Consider the following 17379-nt stretch of genomic DNA (forward strand, 5'->3'; position numbering starts at 1 on the left):
TCCAAGGACAGACTCCCTGCCTAACAAAGAAATGTCTCGCCTCAAATACCAAGAGTGTTCCCCTTGAGAAGCACTGCAGATCTAGTCTTTCTGGTTTAGGTGGGGCATGAACACAAGGGTGAACACATGACTCACTTCCGGTCAATGAGAGCATGCAACCAATCAGTGTTTGGTTCAAAGATGAGCATACCACTAAGTCTGACCAATCAGAATACTCCACCCTTCTGGTCCCAGGCATTGGTTTAGGGATGGACATGTGACCTATTTCCAGCCAATGAGATTCGGTCCTGGGACTGTTGGAACTGCCGGGAGGCTCTTTATTTCCACTTGGGTTTCTACAATGGCCCAGAGCTGTTGGCAACCCTTGTGCCTCATTGGATGAGAGGGGAAAGGAGGTGTGGTGTCAACAGGGGGAGGAGTGGGTTAGAGATGGGAGAGGCTGAAGTTAAAGATGGTCAAGGAATAATGCTCAGGGATGGAGGTGGAAATGAGAGGAAATCAAGGGGGCGGGGGTGGGTAAGAGGAGCCAGCAGAGAAGGGAGGGTCATAGGGACATTTCAGGAAGTTGGCCTTGGAGGATGAGGATGAGGCTTGGGCCCCATCTAAGGGTCTGGTGGGGGGGTGAGGAGAGGTACTTACACAAGTGGGGTCTGAGACAGGCAAAAGGGGAGGGGCTGGTGTGGCACTCAGGGGAGGCACATGCACTCACCTTGTGACCTCAGGTCCCCCGATTCTCTCAGGTTCGTCTGTGACCCTAGGGGAGGGGAGGGGGGAAGAGTGTCTAATCTGGACATAGGGGCCTCTCCCTCAACCCACTGGCTCCAGGACTCTGGGCAGGCCCTGCCTCAGCCCTGGTCCCTCCCTGCTGTATGGAGCTGGGCTGGGGAGGGCTGGGAGTCAGGATTTGATCTCCCTCTCCATGCCCAGAAGCAGAGCCCCGTTTGAAATGGTTAGTGCAGGCTGGAGGAAAGATACTGAAGGATTTGGAAGACAAAAGAGGGGGGGGTGGGCAGAGACACATACCTACATATAGAAGGACACACACACATACACACACACACACACACATACACACACCCCTCCTTCAGGCTGTACTCAAAGGAAACCTCTTTAGTGAGGCCTGCCCCATTTAAAACTGCACCCTCCCTTCTCCACACCCCTGACCCCCCCTTCCTTGCTTCCTTTTTCTCCTTAGTACTTGTCACTACCTGACAGTATATATATTTTACTTATTTATTGTTTACTGTCTGGGTCCCCTAGTAGAATGTCCTGGGCAGGGATTTTATCCCTTTTGTTCACTTTACTCTGGGCCCACGATGGTGCCAGGCACACAGTAGACACTCACAGAATAGTAATAGTAAATATTTATAAAGCATTTTCCAAGGCAAGATTTTAAGCTCAGTCCATGCATCACCTCACTTAGTGATACACCTCACCGCACAACAACCCTATGAGGAAGGTACGGTTATCACTATCCCCATTTTAGGGAAGGGGAAAGTAAGGCCCAGAGAAGTTGAGTCATTTGCTTAAGGGTACTCAGAAGAGCTCGGGTCTGAACCCCAAGAGTCTGGCTCCAGAGGCCAGACTATTGTTTATTAACTGAGTGAGGAAATGAACAACCAGAGCCCCTACCCGACTCACAGCGCCCCCTCCCGCCAGGCCCGCACACAGGTCAGACATGCAGATAGAGAGGCAGAGCCAGTGAAAGCAGAGGGTGGAGGGGACTTACTGATCTTGGATCCCTGGGGCAGAGAGGCGCCCGAAACGCAGCGGTTAGAGTTCTGCCGTTTAGAGGGATCGAGGGTAACCCTGCAGCGTGAGGAGGGAGGTGAAGGGTGAAGGAGGAAGAGGAGGAGACGTGGGGATACAGAGGCAGAGTAGAGCAGAAGACAGGTTAGGCCCCGTCAGCCCCCCCATCCCGCTCCCCAGACCCCACATCCCGTGGGGCTCACCTTCGGGTCAGTTTGGAGGTCAGCTTGGTGAAGAGGTTGGTGGTGGGGCGGGGCCGCCCAGGGGGCAGGGGTGTGGCCTCATGGGCCAGTGTGGGAGAGGCGGGGGGCCCATTCTGCACGCCCCCACCTGCCCCGCCCCCTGCCCGCCTGTCCCGGACCTGGCCACCGTGGAACGTGCTGCGGATGGTGGAGCCGCGTGCCAGGCGGCTCCGCTCCCCTGACGGGGGAGCCAGGCTGTGACTGGAGGGGGAGGCGGGGGGCACCCGTGGGGTCCCCGAGCTGTGGGCAGAGAGGTACAAGTCAGGGTGGGGCCTTGAGGCAGGCCAAGTCCCCAGCCCCCTGCTTCTCCACTGGTCTTTCCTGAGATCAGAAACCTCTAGCAACCTGGGGCTCAGAGACAGGGCTGCTGTGTACGTCGTGCAGGCGGTGCACTGTGCAACCCTAGTATTGTCTTACCTCCTCGTCTCAACTCCTAAGTCGTCCCTCCTTCAAACTACCCTTTCTTTAAACTCTGCCCCCTCCAATCTGTCCCCTATCCCAATTCTCCTCTCTCCAAACTCGGCAATTGAATAGATTCAGATACATTTTTGGATGAATCCCTTGCTATTTGCCATCCAAACCTCAGGAACCAAACCAAGTGTGCAAACACTTTGCTATTATTCAATCGTGGGAAAGGAATAGATGTGAACATCAAGGGGACCTACATTCATTATGAAAACGTTTCAACAGGTGAAAAGAAAGAGGAAGGCACCCTCTCCCTAACTCTCTCAAGACGCTGTGTGGGCAGAGGTGGCTCCACGAGCCCAGGACCCTCCTCTAGGCCCTCTGAGGCTCCCAGTCCTGACAGCAGGAGCCAGACCTCCAATTTCTATCCTAGGGAGCCGGGACCAGCCTGGATCTCAAAGAGGGAGCCCTGATTGGCAGATACCACTACCTCTCTCCCAGAATCCATACACCTTGTTTTACTCTTAGTGACCAAACCCCTTAGAGTATGAACATTGCACATGGCTGCCCAGCCAGATACTACATTTCCCAGCCTCCCTTGCAGCTAGGGGTGGTCATGTGACCATGCTCTGGCCAACAGAATATAAAGAGAAGTGCTCTGTACCATTTCTGGGTCACGCCTCTAAAAAGAAAGCAGTTTGCACTCCACTTTCTTTCCACCCTACTTGCTGGTTGGGAAATAGTGGCAATTGGTGCAGTGGCCTCAGATCCAGAGCTGGAGCTTCATGTTGAGATTGGTCCTGAATCCTTGGAGGACCCTGCCTGCTACCTCTGGATGGTTGCATCACAGAGGACTAAACCTCCATCTCATCCACTGCACTCTGGGGTCTTTTCATTCCTGAATCTATAATCTAACTATACACTTATCTCTCGGCCAGAACTGGGAGGCTATATATTATAGTGGTTACAAGTACAGATTCTGGAATCAGTCTGGAATCTTTGCTCCTTGACTTACCAGCTGTGTGGCCTTGGACAAGTTACTTAACCCATCTATGCCTCATTTCCTCAGCTGTAAAATGGAGATAGCAGCATCGACCTCATAGAATTGTTAGGGGCATTCAACTAGCTAATGTGCAGAGGCCTGGCACATGGTTACTGCTTGAAAACTGTTGGCTGTTATTATTTTTATTTAACAACCACAAAAAAGCTCGTATTCATCAAATGCCTTCTGTGTCTCAGGCCCTGTGCCAGGTACAAGGACACACCTGATCTCCACTGGATCCCTCTAATAGGGTCTGGAGGCAGAGAACAGCAGCCCCATCTTACACAGGAGGAAATGGAGGCTCAGATACCTGCCAAAGGGCTAAGAGGCAAGATTCAAACTCGGAGCTGAGTAGCCACAGAATCAATGCCCTCAGCCACTCCATTACCTCGCCCCCACCAAAGAGTAACACCCGCATCTGTTTATCAGGTGCTTCCCAGAGTGCACCTCGGCGTCACGCCTGCCAGTCCCGGTGGGCGGCAGTGTCATTATCCTGAAGCCTGCCCCACTCCCAGACTTGAACTGGGATGTGAACCAATTCATTCCCTTTTTATGCTCCAGCCAGTCTGTACTGGTTTCCCTCACATGCCAGCTGAAAGAGACCGAACAGACTCAGGCAAAGAAGTTTGAAACCCAGCCAACCAGAGGATGTTGAAGCTGTGACAATCTGGGGCTTCTCTCCAGCTCTAAAAATGGATCATTCAAAAAAAAAAAAAAAAGAATCAACTCAGGTTCCCAAGGCTCGTAGGCAGAGAATGGGTCAGACTGCTTTCCTGGTGCTGACGGCTAATTAATTAAGGGTGGAGGATTTTCAGGGGAGTCTGGGAGAGGGAGGACATGGGTAGATTCTGCCAAGGGAAGGGCAGACACAGACTCCCCAGTCCCCACGGCACCCCTTCCCCGCATCTATCATCTGAGATCAAGGGGGTCCCTGCTCACCTACACCCCACCGCCCCCTCCCTGTTGCTGCCCTCCCTCCATACCTGTTTTCTTTGCCATTTGGCAACAGGGATGGGCGCTCAGCCCCCGGGCGTTCTGTGCAAACGTAGGTGTTTCTGCGGGTCATCATGCTGGGGGGGAGGTTGTTCTGCAGGAGACAAGGCCAGGAGGAGAGTGAGGGAGCAAAGGGATACCCCTTAATCCCCCCTTTTACCCTCTCTGGCCTCCCTCATTAGGAACGAGGCGGGGAGGACTTCCCTGGCGGTCCAGTGGTTAAGACTCCGTGCTCCCAATGCAGGGGGCCCGGGTTCGATCCCTGGTCGGGGAACTAAGATCGCGCATGCTGCAAGGCGCAGCCAAAAAATAATAATAATAAAAAAATAAATAAAAATAAAAGGAACGAGGCAGGGGCCTGTGTGTGAACTGAAAGTGAGTAGGTGGTTTATTGTACTTTGGCTAAAGACATGAAGGGTTAGTGGGCCATCCCAGAATGTAGGCTGAGAGTCATAGAAGGCCTTGGAGCTGGGAGGAGAGAAGGTCAGGGAAGGTTCCCAGGGGGCAGCCTTGCCCCCCTCTCCTCTCCCAGCTCTCCCCCACCTCCAGCCACATCAAACTTTGAAAAACATACTTATTCATGCCATGCTGTCTCTCCTCATAAAGGCCTTTGCACATGCTGTCTTATCTGCTTGGATATTCCTCCTACCTTTCCCTCTGACTCACTCTTAGCTATCTTTCAGGTGTCAGTTCATAATATATCCGTGCCCTGGCCCCAGGCTGAGTCAACTACCTTCTTTGCACTCCCTGCTACAGCCTTGATCACTTTGAGTGACCACATCTGTTCACACAAACATCCCCACCCGCTACTGCACGGAGCTCTCCGAGGACAGGAATGGCATATCAGGATTCTGTTGCCTCACAAAATGTGTTGGAAAGCGATCCCTCTTTCTTTCCTCTGGAAGTCTGCCTAAGTTGGGTATTATTCCTTCTTTCAGTGCGTGGAAGACTTCCACCAGCTTAAAGCCATCTGGGTCTGGAGTTTTCTTTATGGGAAGATGTTGATACTGTTCAGGTTTTCTATTTCTTCTCGTGTCAGTTTTGGTTAACTGTGTTTTTAAAGACATTTGTCAATTTTGTCTAAGTTGTCAAATTTATTGGCATAGAGTAGTTCCTAATACCATCTTACTACCTTTTTATGTTAGAACAAAGTTCTCTTTTTCACTTCTGATAGTGGTAATTTTGTGTTTGCTGTAGTTTTTCTTTCTTTTTTTTTTTAAATTGAAGTATAGTTGATTTACAATGTTATGTACTGTCTTTTTTATTAATTAGTCTTTCTAGGGGTCCATTGATTTTATTAATCTTTTCAAAGAATCAGACTTTGGCTTGTTGATTTTCTCTAGGGTACATCTGTTTTCTCCTTTATTGATTTCCTTTCTTCTCTTTATTATTTCCTTCATTCTACTGCTTTTCTGGGCGGGGTGGGTGGTGGTGTAGTTTGCTGTTCCTTTTCTACTTTCTTAAAGTGTGGGTTTATTTCAACAATTACAACAGCTCTCATTCATTGAGTGCTTACTGAGCCAGACACTGTGTGAAGACTGTACAAGATCCTCCCAACAACCCAAGTTCTTTGATGAGCTCATTTTCACAGGGTGGAATAATGAAGCTCAGAGAAGGGAAGTTACTTGCTCAGGGTCACACAGCTCATCAATGAAATTCAAACTCCGGTCTATGTAGCTTCAGCATCCTGACCACCTTCCTGTAACTTGTCTCCACCCTTGTCCCTGATGATGAGGATATTTTGGTTCCCTTAGCTTGTATTATATTATTCTAAGGAGCTGTAGAAGCAAGAAAGCCAAATGCTACATTCCCCAGAAACTCCTCTGCAGCCCAGGTTCTGGATATGAATGGGTTCTGCCAATCTTTGCACTCATGAAGATCTGGAAGGTGGAAAAGGGGTGGCAGCCACTTTCTTGCCCCCCTTTGACTTGGGCTCACACAGGCAAATCCGTGAGATGAGGGTCTTTGCTTCAGCAGGGCACCAGTGCCGGTTCTCCAGACTTCTGGGCAGCAGAGGCTCTTCTTCTGGAGAATGAAGTTTCTGAGTCTTGCACTGCAGCCATGACCGTATGTTCTTGAATTCAACAGAGCTAGAGGTGGCCTCAGAGGTGGCAGCTCCCTTGGTGGGTCAATTCTGCTGTGGCAATATGTCATTCTTGTAGGTCTTGTCTATTGCCTGCCCCTCCAGCCCTTCCTACAATTGTGTAAACACCACACCTAATTCCCCGTATTAAATCCTTCCCGTCCAAAGCACAGAGTACTTCTTTCTGACACTGAATCCTAATTTATACACTAGACTCAAGCACACGCTTAGGCAGAGAGAGCACTCAATAAATGTCTGTTGAGTGAAATGACTGAATGGATAAAACAAAGAGTCCCGTGTGGTGGTCTGGGGAACAGGATAGGAAACGGCAGAGTCTGAAAAATGTGACCCAGGTGGCATCGATAGGCTGGGCCACAGGTGGTGGCACCCCTGGTCCCATCCCCCAGCCCCTCCACTCACAGGGGTGCTCGTACTGTCCTTCCGCCGCTCTGGGATCTCTGCCTTGTTGGGGTTGTGGGCGCTGCTGACCATGGGGCTGGAGGGGGGCAGCCCTCGGCTCCCGCTCCCCGCGGCACTGCAGCTCGCCTTCCGGCCTGGCAGGCGCTCCTCCTTCAGCTCCGCCTCCCCTGTGCTGGTCGGGCTGCGCTTGGGGTGCAGGGGTGCAGGGGATGGGCCACCTGGTAGAGGGAGGGGACAGTTTAGGGTTGGCGTCACCTGGAAAAGCCAGAACCGACTCCAGATGATCCTTAGGACCTCAGAATTCCTCACATAGGTTACAACCTTTGCATGGGCCATTCTGATGACATCTAAGTGACAACATATATACTGACCCAGAAGCTCCACATAAATGACATGACACACATACAGGTTATTCACTGCATCCTTTTTTTTTTTTTTTTTCAGGCCAAAAGACTGGGAACAGGCTAAATGCCCCTTAATATGGGAATAACTAAGTAAGTCAAGATATTGTCACACAATGGAGTACTATGCAACTATAAAAAATGTTCCAATACAGAAAGATTTTCAAGATAGACTGTGAGGTAGAAAAGGCAAGGCAAGGTATGAGGTCTACAGTGGGCTATCATGTGTATAAGAAGGGGGAAGGACTTCCGTGGTGGCGCAGTGGTTAAGAATCCGCCTGCCAATGCAGGGGACACGGGTTCGAGCCCTGCTCCAGGAAGATACCACATGCCGTGGAGCAACTAAGCCCGTGAGCCAAAACTACTGAGCCTGCGCTCCACAACTACTGAAGCCTGCGTGCCTAGAGCCCGTGCTCCGCAACAAGAGAAGCCACCGCAATGAGAAGCCCGCGCACCGCAATGAAGAGTAGCCCCTGCTTGCCACAACTAGAGAAAAGCCCATGCGCAGCAGCGAAGACCCAACGCAGCCAAATAAATAATAAAATATTAAAAAAAAAAGGGGGAAAAGTGTTTAACTATATCTATTTATCTATACTTGTTTATAAATGAACGTTGCCCAAAGGCTATCATTTCTATTAAAAGGAGAGAATATATCTTTATAGTATATTAATATATTAATATTGTATTTATCCATCTTTATGCATTTAAAAATTTTTCTCTTTCTCCTTCTTTTCATATCTGTCTCTTTATATATTTATATATGAATGAAACTTCTCCGAAAGAATTGATATAAAACCGGTAACAGCGGCTGCCTCCAAGGAAGACTGGGGGCTGCGAGATACGTGTAGGACAAAGACTTTTTTACCATCTACCCTTCCTGTGCTATCAAGTTTTGAAGGATGTGAGTGTGATAGTTTCAAAAACAAAACAAAACAAATTTTGTTCTTTAGAACATCTTGGGAATTTACAGTTTTAGAACCTGGGGGTTAAACGTGTTCTAGAACTTCAGAGAGTCAGAACTTCTGCATGTTAAATCCTCAGGAAACTTAATGTGCAAAAGTCCCAGAACCATAACAAGCTCTACAATGACGGACACAGGGCACTCATAAACCATCTTTTATCCCGAGAACCCCAGAACCCTGAAGGTCTCCGTGTGGGTTATTCTTAAAGGCTACCGTGTTCTAACCATAGGATGTTGGAGTCACAAGCTTCTTAGGGACTCTCTGGGCCAATCTCGCTATTTTATAGGTGGGGAAAAGGAGATCCAGGGGAGGGGAATGGCTTGACCATCCAGAACAAAGCAGGTTCTGCTCAGGACTGATGCTAAGCTTCCCTGACTCCCCTCTTCCTGTACTAGTGCCCGTCCCAGAGTAAAGAATTTCACCCCTAGAGAGAAATAGGGCTGCAAAAATAACAGAAAGTTGTAAATCACCTTGGCAGTTCCTTAACTGTTAAACGTAGAGTTACCATATGACCCAGCAATTCCACTCCTAGGTACATGCCCAAGAGAAATGAAAACATAGATCTACACAAAAACTTGTACATGAATGTACACAGCAATGCTATTCACAGTAACCAGAGGCGGAAACAACCCAAGTGACCCTCAGCTGATGAATGGATAAACAAAATACGGTATATCCATGCAATGGAATATTATTCGCCCATAAAAAGAAATGAAACACTGATACTGCTATGATACGGATGAGCCTTGAAAACATGATGTTAAGTGAAAGAATCCAGTCACAAAAGGTCACATACTGTATGATTCCATTTATATGAAATGTCCAGGCTAGGAAAATCTACAGAGATAGTAAATAGATTAGTAGTTGTCAGGGGCTAGAGGTTGGGGTGGATGGGAGATTTGAAGTGGATGACTAAGGGTTATGGAGTTTCTTTATGGGGTATTGACAATGTTCTAAAGTTGACTGTGGTGAAGGATACACAAATCTGTGACTATGCTAACGCCACTGAACTGCACACTTTAAATGTATGTGAATTATATCTCAATAAAGCTGTTAAAAAATAGTGGGGATGATTAACATTTGTTGAGGGTATAGGTAAGAGACCTCCTGGAAGTTCCCATGTCTCATTTGTGGTGGTAGTGGTGGTGGGTCTATTTTCTGCAGGGGATGAGATATGTTAGTTGCAGAATGTGGGATACAATCAGGTGTCTGCCCACTCCCTTCCCACTAGTAAGTAAGGAGGAGAGGCCAGGGGGCAGGCTCTCAGCAGCCATTTTGTACAATGTGTCATCCTGTGTCCTAGTCAAGTGGATTAATCCCAACTGGACCCTGATATCAAGTGAACCAAAGAGATTCCAGCTATTATTTGAGCTGGCCTCTAAAACCGAGTTGTAAGGAGTTAAGAGACTGGGAAAAAGATAAGGCAAGATATGTAAGAAAGAAAGGAAAACCCAGACGAGCAGAGAAGAAGCAAGACACAGAGTGTCTGCTCTGGGTCTGGCTGCTTTTCCAGTTTCTAATCCCTTACTGAGTCTGGCTGCCTCCAAATTTCATGCAATGTCCCTGCACCTTTATAAGACATTCCTCCCTTCGTTGCAGTTGGCTCGAGCAGGTTTCTGCTGCTTGCCAGCCAGAGAGCCCTGATGTAATGCAGGTCCGAGGCCCTGGGACCAGGGATGGCATGTGAGGGTGCGGGGCCGATACTTACAGAAGTCGCTATGCCTGCGCTGGCGGTGGTAGGTGGAGGAGGAACTCCGCTGCCCTTTGCTGTGGCTGGTGCCTTTGCTGGAGCTTGTTCCATTGGTGGTGTCGCTGGGCGCCCGCACCCGTGCCAGGGCCAGCCCCGGGGTGCCCCGGTCCCCACCCTCCTGCAGGAAGATGACAGACGAGGAACCTCAGACCCTGTCCCCTGTGCCCCAGATGTCCCACCACCCCGGGCATCGCGCATCCCAAATGTCCCTGACGCCTTCTGACCTCAGTCTTCCTGCCCAGCAGGAGGTAGGTGGCAGTCACTTCGTTGTACTTCTGGCTGGTCAAGGCCTCTTTGATTTCTTCCCGCGTGTAGCCCATACCCACCATCACCTCTGGGAGAGGGGGATGGAGAGGAGGTTCAGTCTCCCCAGATCCTTCCCTTCCACTCGTTTCTGCATCACATAATGCCTGCTCTTTGGCTTGTCCAGTATCCATTCCTCCTTCTGCCAGCAGCACCCTGATTTTCCTTGGAACAACATTTCTTCCCAGCTCAGATCACCTGGCTGACTCCTGCCTGCTCCAAGCCCCAAGGGCAGGCATATAACTCAGGTCTGGACCATCAGAGTGTTCCATCCCCAAGGCCATACTGATTGGTTCAGGGTGGACAGATGACCCAGGTATGGCCAATCAGAATGCGCCATACCCAAAGCCACAGTGACTGGTTAGGGTGGACATATGACCCAGTTCTGGCCAATAAAAGTGTTCCATCCCCAAGGTCAAATTGACTGGTTCAGGGGTAGTCAATGGGCACCGCCCTAGGGCTTCTATTGGAACATTAGCAAAGTGGCTTCTCTTCCTGATGGGGTGTCCAGGCCACTAGGATATGCTGTTGTCAGCTTGCTCCTGGCAGGGAGAGCTGCCTGGGAAAGAAGCCACCACTGAGAAGATCCCTAACGACTGTCTCTGAGTACCTGGATCCAGCTGTGCCTGAAGGCTGATATACCCTGGCCTTTTCAGTTATGTGAATGAATAACATCACTATTAGGTTAAAACACATGAAATTGCTGGTATTAAAATTTTTTGAGCTATTACAATGGCAATTTCACATGGTTCAACCTATTATTATTATCTGGTTTAAGCCAGAATGGCTTGGGTTTTCTGTTACTTGCAACCAGGAAGTCCTGATTAATACAGTCAGATCTGATGGTGGCCTTGGTTTCCTCAGCTGTAGAATGAAGGTTACTGGATAGTTCCTAAGGGGCTCTTCCAGGGCTAATGCTTTTGGGGTCAAATGTTCAAGGGCTCCAGGCTGAAGGGACTGGGACCAAACGGGTGGAGGGTGAGGCATGTGCCAAGGTGGGAGTTTTTCTCAAACATGCAGATTACTGATGGCTTTGACCAAACTCTTCTGGAAGTGACTGTGATTTCTTGTGTCATAATAGTCAAAGTTAACACAAAAGCACTTATTACATGCCTGATATAAGTGCCTTTATATAAATTCATTCACTGACTATTCATAACAAACTTATGAGATAGGTTCTCTGATTATCCCGTTTTACAGATGAGGAAACAGAAGCACAGAGAGGGGAAGCCACTGGCCCTGGGTCACACAGCTAGAAAGTAGCGGCGCAGGGACGGGAGGCCAGACTTCTCTGCTCTCCCCAATTGCCTTGCAAACTTCTGTGATGCACTGACCAAAGGGGTAGGTGCTGGGAAGCTCCCACCCCTGGCTCTGCGGCCTATGGCTCTGCTCCCCCTGACCCTCACCGATTCGCTTGGTGTCCCCGAAGTCCTCCTCGGGCTCTGCGTATGGCTTCAACTCCTCACCCTCATAGCCGATGTTGATCCATTTGTCTTTCATGATTTGCTACAGGAATCGGGAGCAGGACAGGGAAGGGGAAAGAGAGCTGTCAGAAGGAACTGGGAAAAATATAGCTTCCCACCTCCCACGTAGGCCCCCAGATGGGGTTCCTGCCCTGCCCCGCCCCCACCTCCAAGGCCTAGCACCCCAGAAATCAAGAGCTTCCTGAGAGCTAGCACCTCCTCGCCCCATCCCTCACCCACCCAGCTGAAGCCTCCTGATGCCACCCTCCCTCCTCCGCATCATCTGGGTCCCTGGCACCCTGTAATCACTCTAGGAGCTCATTAGCTAATTACTGGCATGTCGGGGAGTGGGCGAGGCTGTTTGGGGGGTGGTGTCAGGACGGGCCTGGGAGCCTTTTCCTGGGCTGTCTGTCTCCCCTCACCTTCCAGCAGCAGGTTGGGCACGGGAGAGGAATAGTGCCAGCCAAGAAGGCTTCAGTGGGAGGGGTGTGGGGCTGGAGGCTTAGCTTACCTCGAGGGTACAGCGTTTCGCTGGGTTCAGCACCAAAAATCTCCGCAGGATGCTCTCACAGTCTGTTGACATGTAGAAAGGGACCCGGTACTTCCCTCTGAGGACTCGCTCTCGCAGCTCCTGGGGGGACGGGGTTACTGGGGGAGGGGTCCGCCCCGCCTCCCCACCCGTTTTCATTACACACACACACACATCTTTTTCCCAATCCCCCGACAAAAGTGATAGGAGCTCCAAGTCCCAGCCCTGATGCAGTGGGAAAAACCCCACCACTTTTTCTCGACCTCAGTTCCCATCTGTAAAATGGGAACGTTGTCATAGATGCAGCAGTTTTCAAAAAAGTTTTTTTAAAAAGCGATATAACTTTTCACTCTGAGTTAATCTTACAGAAAGGGTGAGTTCTATAAGCCAGATAAGAGGGGAGGTGGGTCGATGAGTCAGCCTCTGGGGCCTTAGTTTCCGTATCTGTGAACAGGGATCACAGCACTCATTTCCCAGGCTAGGGTAGGAGTGAGTTTGTAGAAGTAAATGCCTAGCACGAGTCATGCCCAGAGCAAGTACCTTTTTTTTTTTGACCGTGCCACGTGGATTGTGGGATCTTAAGTTCCAGGACCAGGGATCGAACCTGGGCCCTCGGCAGTGAAAGCGCGGAGTCCTAACCACTGGACCGCCAGGGATTCCATAAGTGTTTTTTTTTTAATTAATTAATTAATTAATTAAGTTTTGGCTGCACTGGGTCTTCGTTGCTGCGGGCGGACTTTCTCTGGTTGTGGCGAGCGGGGGCTACTCCTCGTTGCAGTGCGTGGGCTTCTCATTGCGGTGGCCTCTCTTTCTTGCAGAGCACGGGCTCTAGGCGCGCGGGCCTCAGCAGTTGTGGCACGTGGGCTCAGTAGTTGTGGCTCACAGGCTCTAGAGCGCAGGCTCAGTAGTTGTGGCGCACGGGCTTAGTTGCTCCGTGGCATGTGGGATCCTCCCGGACCAGGGCATGAACCCGCGTCCCCTGCACTGGCAGGCGGAGTCCCAACCACTGCGCCACCGGGGAAGTTCCCGCAAGTGCTTTTTTAATACTAGGTTTACAAGAGGGGAGGAGAGAGGGGTATCCTGACCCCCATCCCCCATTTGTCTTTCCAAAAAGCTATGAGGCCCTGGCAGTTTCAAAGAATGAGCACTGATTTATATGCTGACTTTTTTTTTTTTTTAAGGGCCTTTTAGGAGGGCCCTGCCAAGGTTATGAAAGAAAAAATAAATTCCACGCTCCATGGCATGGCAGACTAGGGAGAGCCCCTTCCATCCTGAAATAAGAACCCAGGTAGACAGAAAATGGAGGGCAGGGTGAATGGGGGAAGGGGTCTCTTGGGGAGGAGCCCTCTGCCAGGGCCTGGGCTGGGAGCTCCCTCCGGGGCCTTCTCCTGAAAGGGCTGGATGAGGCCTGTGCCTGGGGAGCCTGCAGATCATCACAGCCTGAAGGGTCGTGAATATTTCATAGCAACGAGGATCGCTTTCAGAGCGCTCACCCGGTGCTGGGCCGCGTTCTCAGTGCTTTACACACATGACATCTGTGTTCACAAGGATGCTGTGAAGCAGGGTTATGACGCCCCGTTTTCCAGACGAGGAAACTGAGGCCCAGAGAGGTTAAGTCACTTGCTCTGGGACTGTGCAGCCACAAAGTGGCAGGGCCAGGGTTCAAAGCCAGGCCGTCAAGCCCCGGAGCCTGTGCTGCGTAACCACCACTCCACGCCGCCTCTGTCACGTGATGGTGAGAAGTAGCCACCAGGCCACGGACACCACCACCAGGGCAGCTCCCGAGCGTGACACCCTGGGCAGATGCCAGGTCCCTGTGAAGGGCTTCACACACCCAGTCTGGCTGTAAGTGTCCCCATCTTACAGGTGGGGAAACGGAGGTTCAGGAAGGGACTTGTTCAATGTCACTCAGCAAGGAAATGACAAAGCAGGGATCTGCCCCCAGCTGCACGTCTCCTTCACCCAGCAAGGCTTGGGGTGCCTGGTGGGGAAACTGGGACAACAGGAGGTGACAAGGGCCTGGGGCAGGTGAGAAGCTGGTCTGGCCCTTTGGAAAGTTCTCTTGGCTTCATGCTTGGGGCTCAGAAAGATTATTCTGTGATCTCAGCAAGTCCTCGAATCGCTGCTGTGAGGTTGGTACCTTAGGGTCCTCACTGAACACAGGTGGAGACTGAGGTTCGGCGGAGTTGGCTGCTTGGCCGATGCCACTGTGACGCAGGGGTCCCCTTCCTCATCACTCAGGGCTCTGCTGGCCTGTCCTCGGCAGTGACCTCCCTGAGCCCCTGATGGCTCCTCACGGCCACATCAAGCAGGCCTGAGCACTCCCGCTGAGGAATTCCCACCCGAAATGCACCACCTGGATCCAAGCGTGAGGACACACTGTGCAGCCCAGGCTGAGGGAGGTTCTTTCTGCAAGATGACTGGCCTGAACTCATCACTGCCGTACCATGGAAGACAAAGAACGGCGGAGGGACTGTTCCAGATGAAAGGAGACTAGAGACAGGACAACAGAACGCCATGAGGGCGCCTGAGCGGATGTTGGAGCAGAAGACATGGCTGCCAAGGATATTCTCGGGATGACTGATGCAACCCGAGCATGGGCCGCGGGTTAGAGGCCGGGAACACGTCAGCGCTGGATTGCCTGAGCGTGATCGTGGATGGGGAAAGGCCGCGTCTCATGAGATCCCTGCTGTATGCAGCCTTTAGGGATGAAGGGACCTTGTGTCTGCAACTGACTCCCATGTGTTCCATCAGTAACGGTGATGACAGCGGTACCACAAGCATATATAGACACTCACATGGCACACGTGGCCGCAGGCAATCGGAGCATCTCCTGAAAGGTACACACCTGCCCCTGTTCTAGGCTGACAACTTCTCTGTTGACCGGCAGTGTTTCAGAATAAAAAGTTCAAAGGAAAAAAAAAAATCCACCCCAACACTACAACTCACCCCACGCTTCCCACCCCCTTCCACAGAACTGGCCAGCATCTAGCGTGCTACATATTTTGCTTATTATTTTATTTTCTGCCTGGCTCTGTTGCAAGAATGTCGGTCCATGAGAGCAGGATTTTTTGTTTGTTTGTTTAAGTGCACCATTCAACGGCTTTCAGTATATTCACCGAGTTGTTGCAACCATCACCAGAATCCGTTTTAGAACATGGCCATCACCCCCAGAAGAAACCCTGTAGCCCAACCCCCACCTCCTCCCTAGTCTTAGGCAACCACTGATCTGCCTTCCGTCTCTGTGGATTTGCCTATTCTGGACATTTCACAGAGAGGGAACCCACAGCGGGTGGTCTTTTGTGACCAGCTTTTCCCACTTAGAGTGTTTTCAAGGATCGCCTGGGGAGCAGCACGTATGATGGCAGGGATTTCTGTCTCTTTTGTTCACCCCGTGTCAGCAAACCTTCAAACGGAGCCTGACCCGTGGACGGTAAGCAGTAACTATGTCCTGAATGGATGAGTGAGTGAGCGGGATTTGAACCCAAGCCTGCTGGCGGCCAAGCCCACACCCTGAACCCCGACACAGCCTGGTCCACTTGCACTGGCCGTGTGGCTGGGGGGGACCTGGGTCCTACCTGACCCCCGTCATGCCCTGTGAGCTCGGCCCCACCCCTCCAGCCCTCTGCAGAAGAGGTGTTTGGGGGCCCGACTGTGAGGGCCAGAGAGACCCTCCCCGGGCGGAGTCACAGCCCCCGTGCCAGCCGCGCCCAGCACCTTGAGGTTGTGCCCGTCGAAGGGCAGGGAGCCGCTGACGAGGGTGTACAGGATGACGCCGAGGCTCCAGATATCCACCTCCGGCCCGTCGTACTTCTTGCCCTGGAACAGCTCCGGGGCGGCGTACGGGGGGCTCCCGCAGAACGTGTCCAGCTTCGAGCCCAGCGTGAACTCATTGCTGAAGCCGAAGTCGGCGATCTTGATGTTGGCCTCGGCGTCCAGCAAGAGGTTCTCGGCCTGCGAGGCAAGGAGAGGGCAGAGGGTGGACGTGTGCGGCGCCAGAGCCAGCTGACCTGGTCCGACTGTGGCCCTGTCCCTTATTCCCTGTGTGACCTTGGGCAGTGACTTTACCTCTCTGGGCCTAGTTTCCTCATCCATAAGATAGGGATCATCATAGCCCCCACCTCACAGGGACGTTTGAGAATTAAGTGAATTATTCCGTGCAAAGTCCTCGAACAGTACTTCACGCCCAGTAAGTGCTATGTGACGTTAGCTCTGTTACCCCGTGTGGTCTGCAGAGCTGGGAGTCCTCAGGCAACCTCCTGCGCTTCGCAGAGCCTCAATTCACCCAGCAGGGAAAAAATGAGGACGGATCGCTCAAGACTTACAAAAATGAAAACAATCATTTTATATAGTATTTATTGTGCACCTACTATGCGCCGGGCTTTTAGACTATCGTTTATAAGAGTGGCTACATACAGTGGGGTTAAAGTACAGATTCTGGAAGAATCCTAGCTTCAAATCCCAGCTCCACCACTCACTCACTGCGTGACTTTGGGTGGATTACCGGCTCTCTCTGTGCCTCAGTTTCCGATGTGTAAACTGAAGGGTCATTATAGCACCTGCCTCATGGGCGGATGCAGGGTTAAGTGGAAAGTGCTTACCACAGCACATGGGACAGAGTCAGCACTCAAGAGATACTTTGTACTGTTATGAGGTTTTGTCTGTTTTTGGTGGCACGTGCTTGTTATTTGTCATTTCGTGGGGGGAGGGAACTGAGGCTCAGGGAGGCCACCTCATGCCCACAGCATGAAAGTGGCAGAGCTGGAATCCAAAAGAGGCCTGCCATCTCCACAGCCCGAGCGTGGAAGGAGCCTCCGGCATCCCGCCTCTTCCAGCTTGTTGACTACGAATTCATGCATGAATCCACCCTTCAGACTGCTGCCCGTGCCTTGCCCCTCCCAACCACCGCCCTTCCCTAGCCCAGCATCTCTGGCTTCCTCCCGGTCTCCCTACTTCCTGCTGCATTTCAGCACCACCCTTCCCCACCTCTGGCCCAACGAAGGGATAGAACCCACACAGACACACACTTCAGAGGGA

General features: G+C 51.3%; 1 protein-coding gene across 3 annotated transcripts in view; it reads right to left on the reverse strand.

Annotated features, from left to right (window-relative positions):
• The window catches only part of MARK4 (microtubule affinity regulating kinase 4), a 29016-nt gene that overhangs the window by 1073 nt on the left and 10564 nt on the right, over window positions 1-17379 (reverse strand). Inside the window, exons 8-17 of one of the 3 annotated variants that reach the window (XR_005017526.1) lie at window positions 16060-16296; window positions 12325-12444; window positions 11757-11856; window positions 10272-10381; window positions 10006-10165; window positions 6935-7152; window positions 4422-4525; window positions 4081-4124; window positions 1953-2231; window positions 710-754 (exon numbers count right to left, since the gene is read on the reverse strand). Coding sequence is in view for 2 of the 3 variants with exons in the window: in XM_036834501.1 (XP_036690396.1) it covers window positions 710-754; window positions 1730-1809; window positions 1953-2231; window positions 4422-4525; window positions 6935-7152; window positions 10006-10165; window positions 10272-10381; window positions 11757-11856; window positions 12325-12444; window positions 16060-16296 (1453 nt within the window). In the remaining variant the exon portion in view is untranslated. Of the gene's footprint in view, window positions 1-709; window positions 755-1729; window positions 1810-1952; window positions 2232-4080; window positions 4125-4421; window positions 4526-6934; window positions 7153-10005; window positions 10166-10271; window positions 10382-11756; window positions 11857-12324; window positions 12445-16059; window positions 16297-17379 lie in introns of all 3 variants that reach the window. The other 2 variants (XM_036834501.1, XM_036834499.1) reach the window with 2 other exon arrangements.

Source organism: Balaenoptera musculus, chromosome 19 (assembly GCF_009873245.2).
Source record: "Balaenoptera musculus isolate JJ_BM4_2016_0621 chromosome 19, mBalMus1.pri.v3, whole genome shotgun sequence".
In the NCBI taxonomy this organism is placed as follows: domain Eukaryota; kingdom Metazoa; phylum Chordata; class Mammalia; order Artiodactyla; family Balaenopteridae; genus Balaenoptera; species Balaenoptera musculus.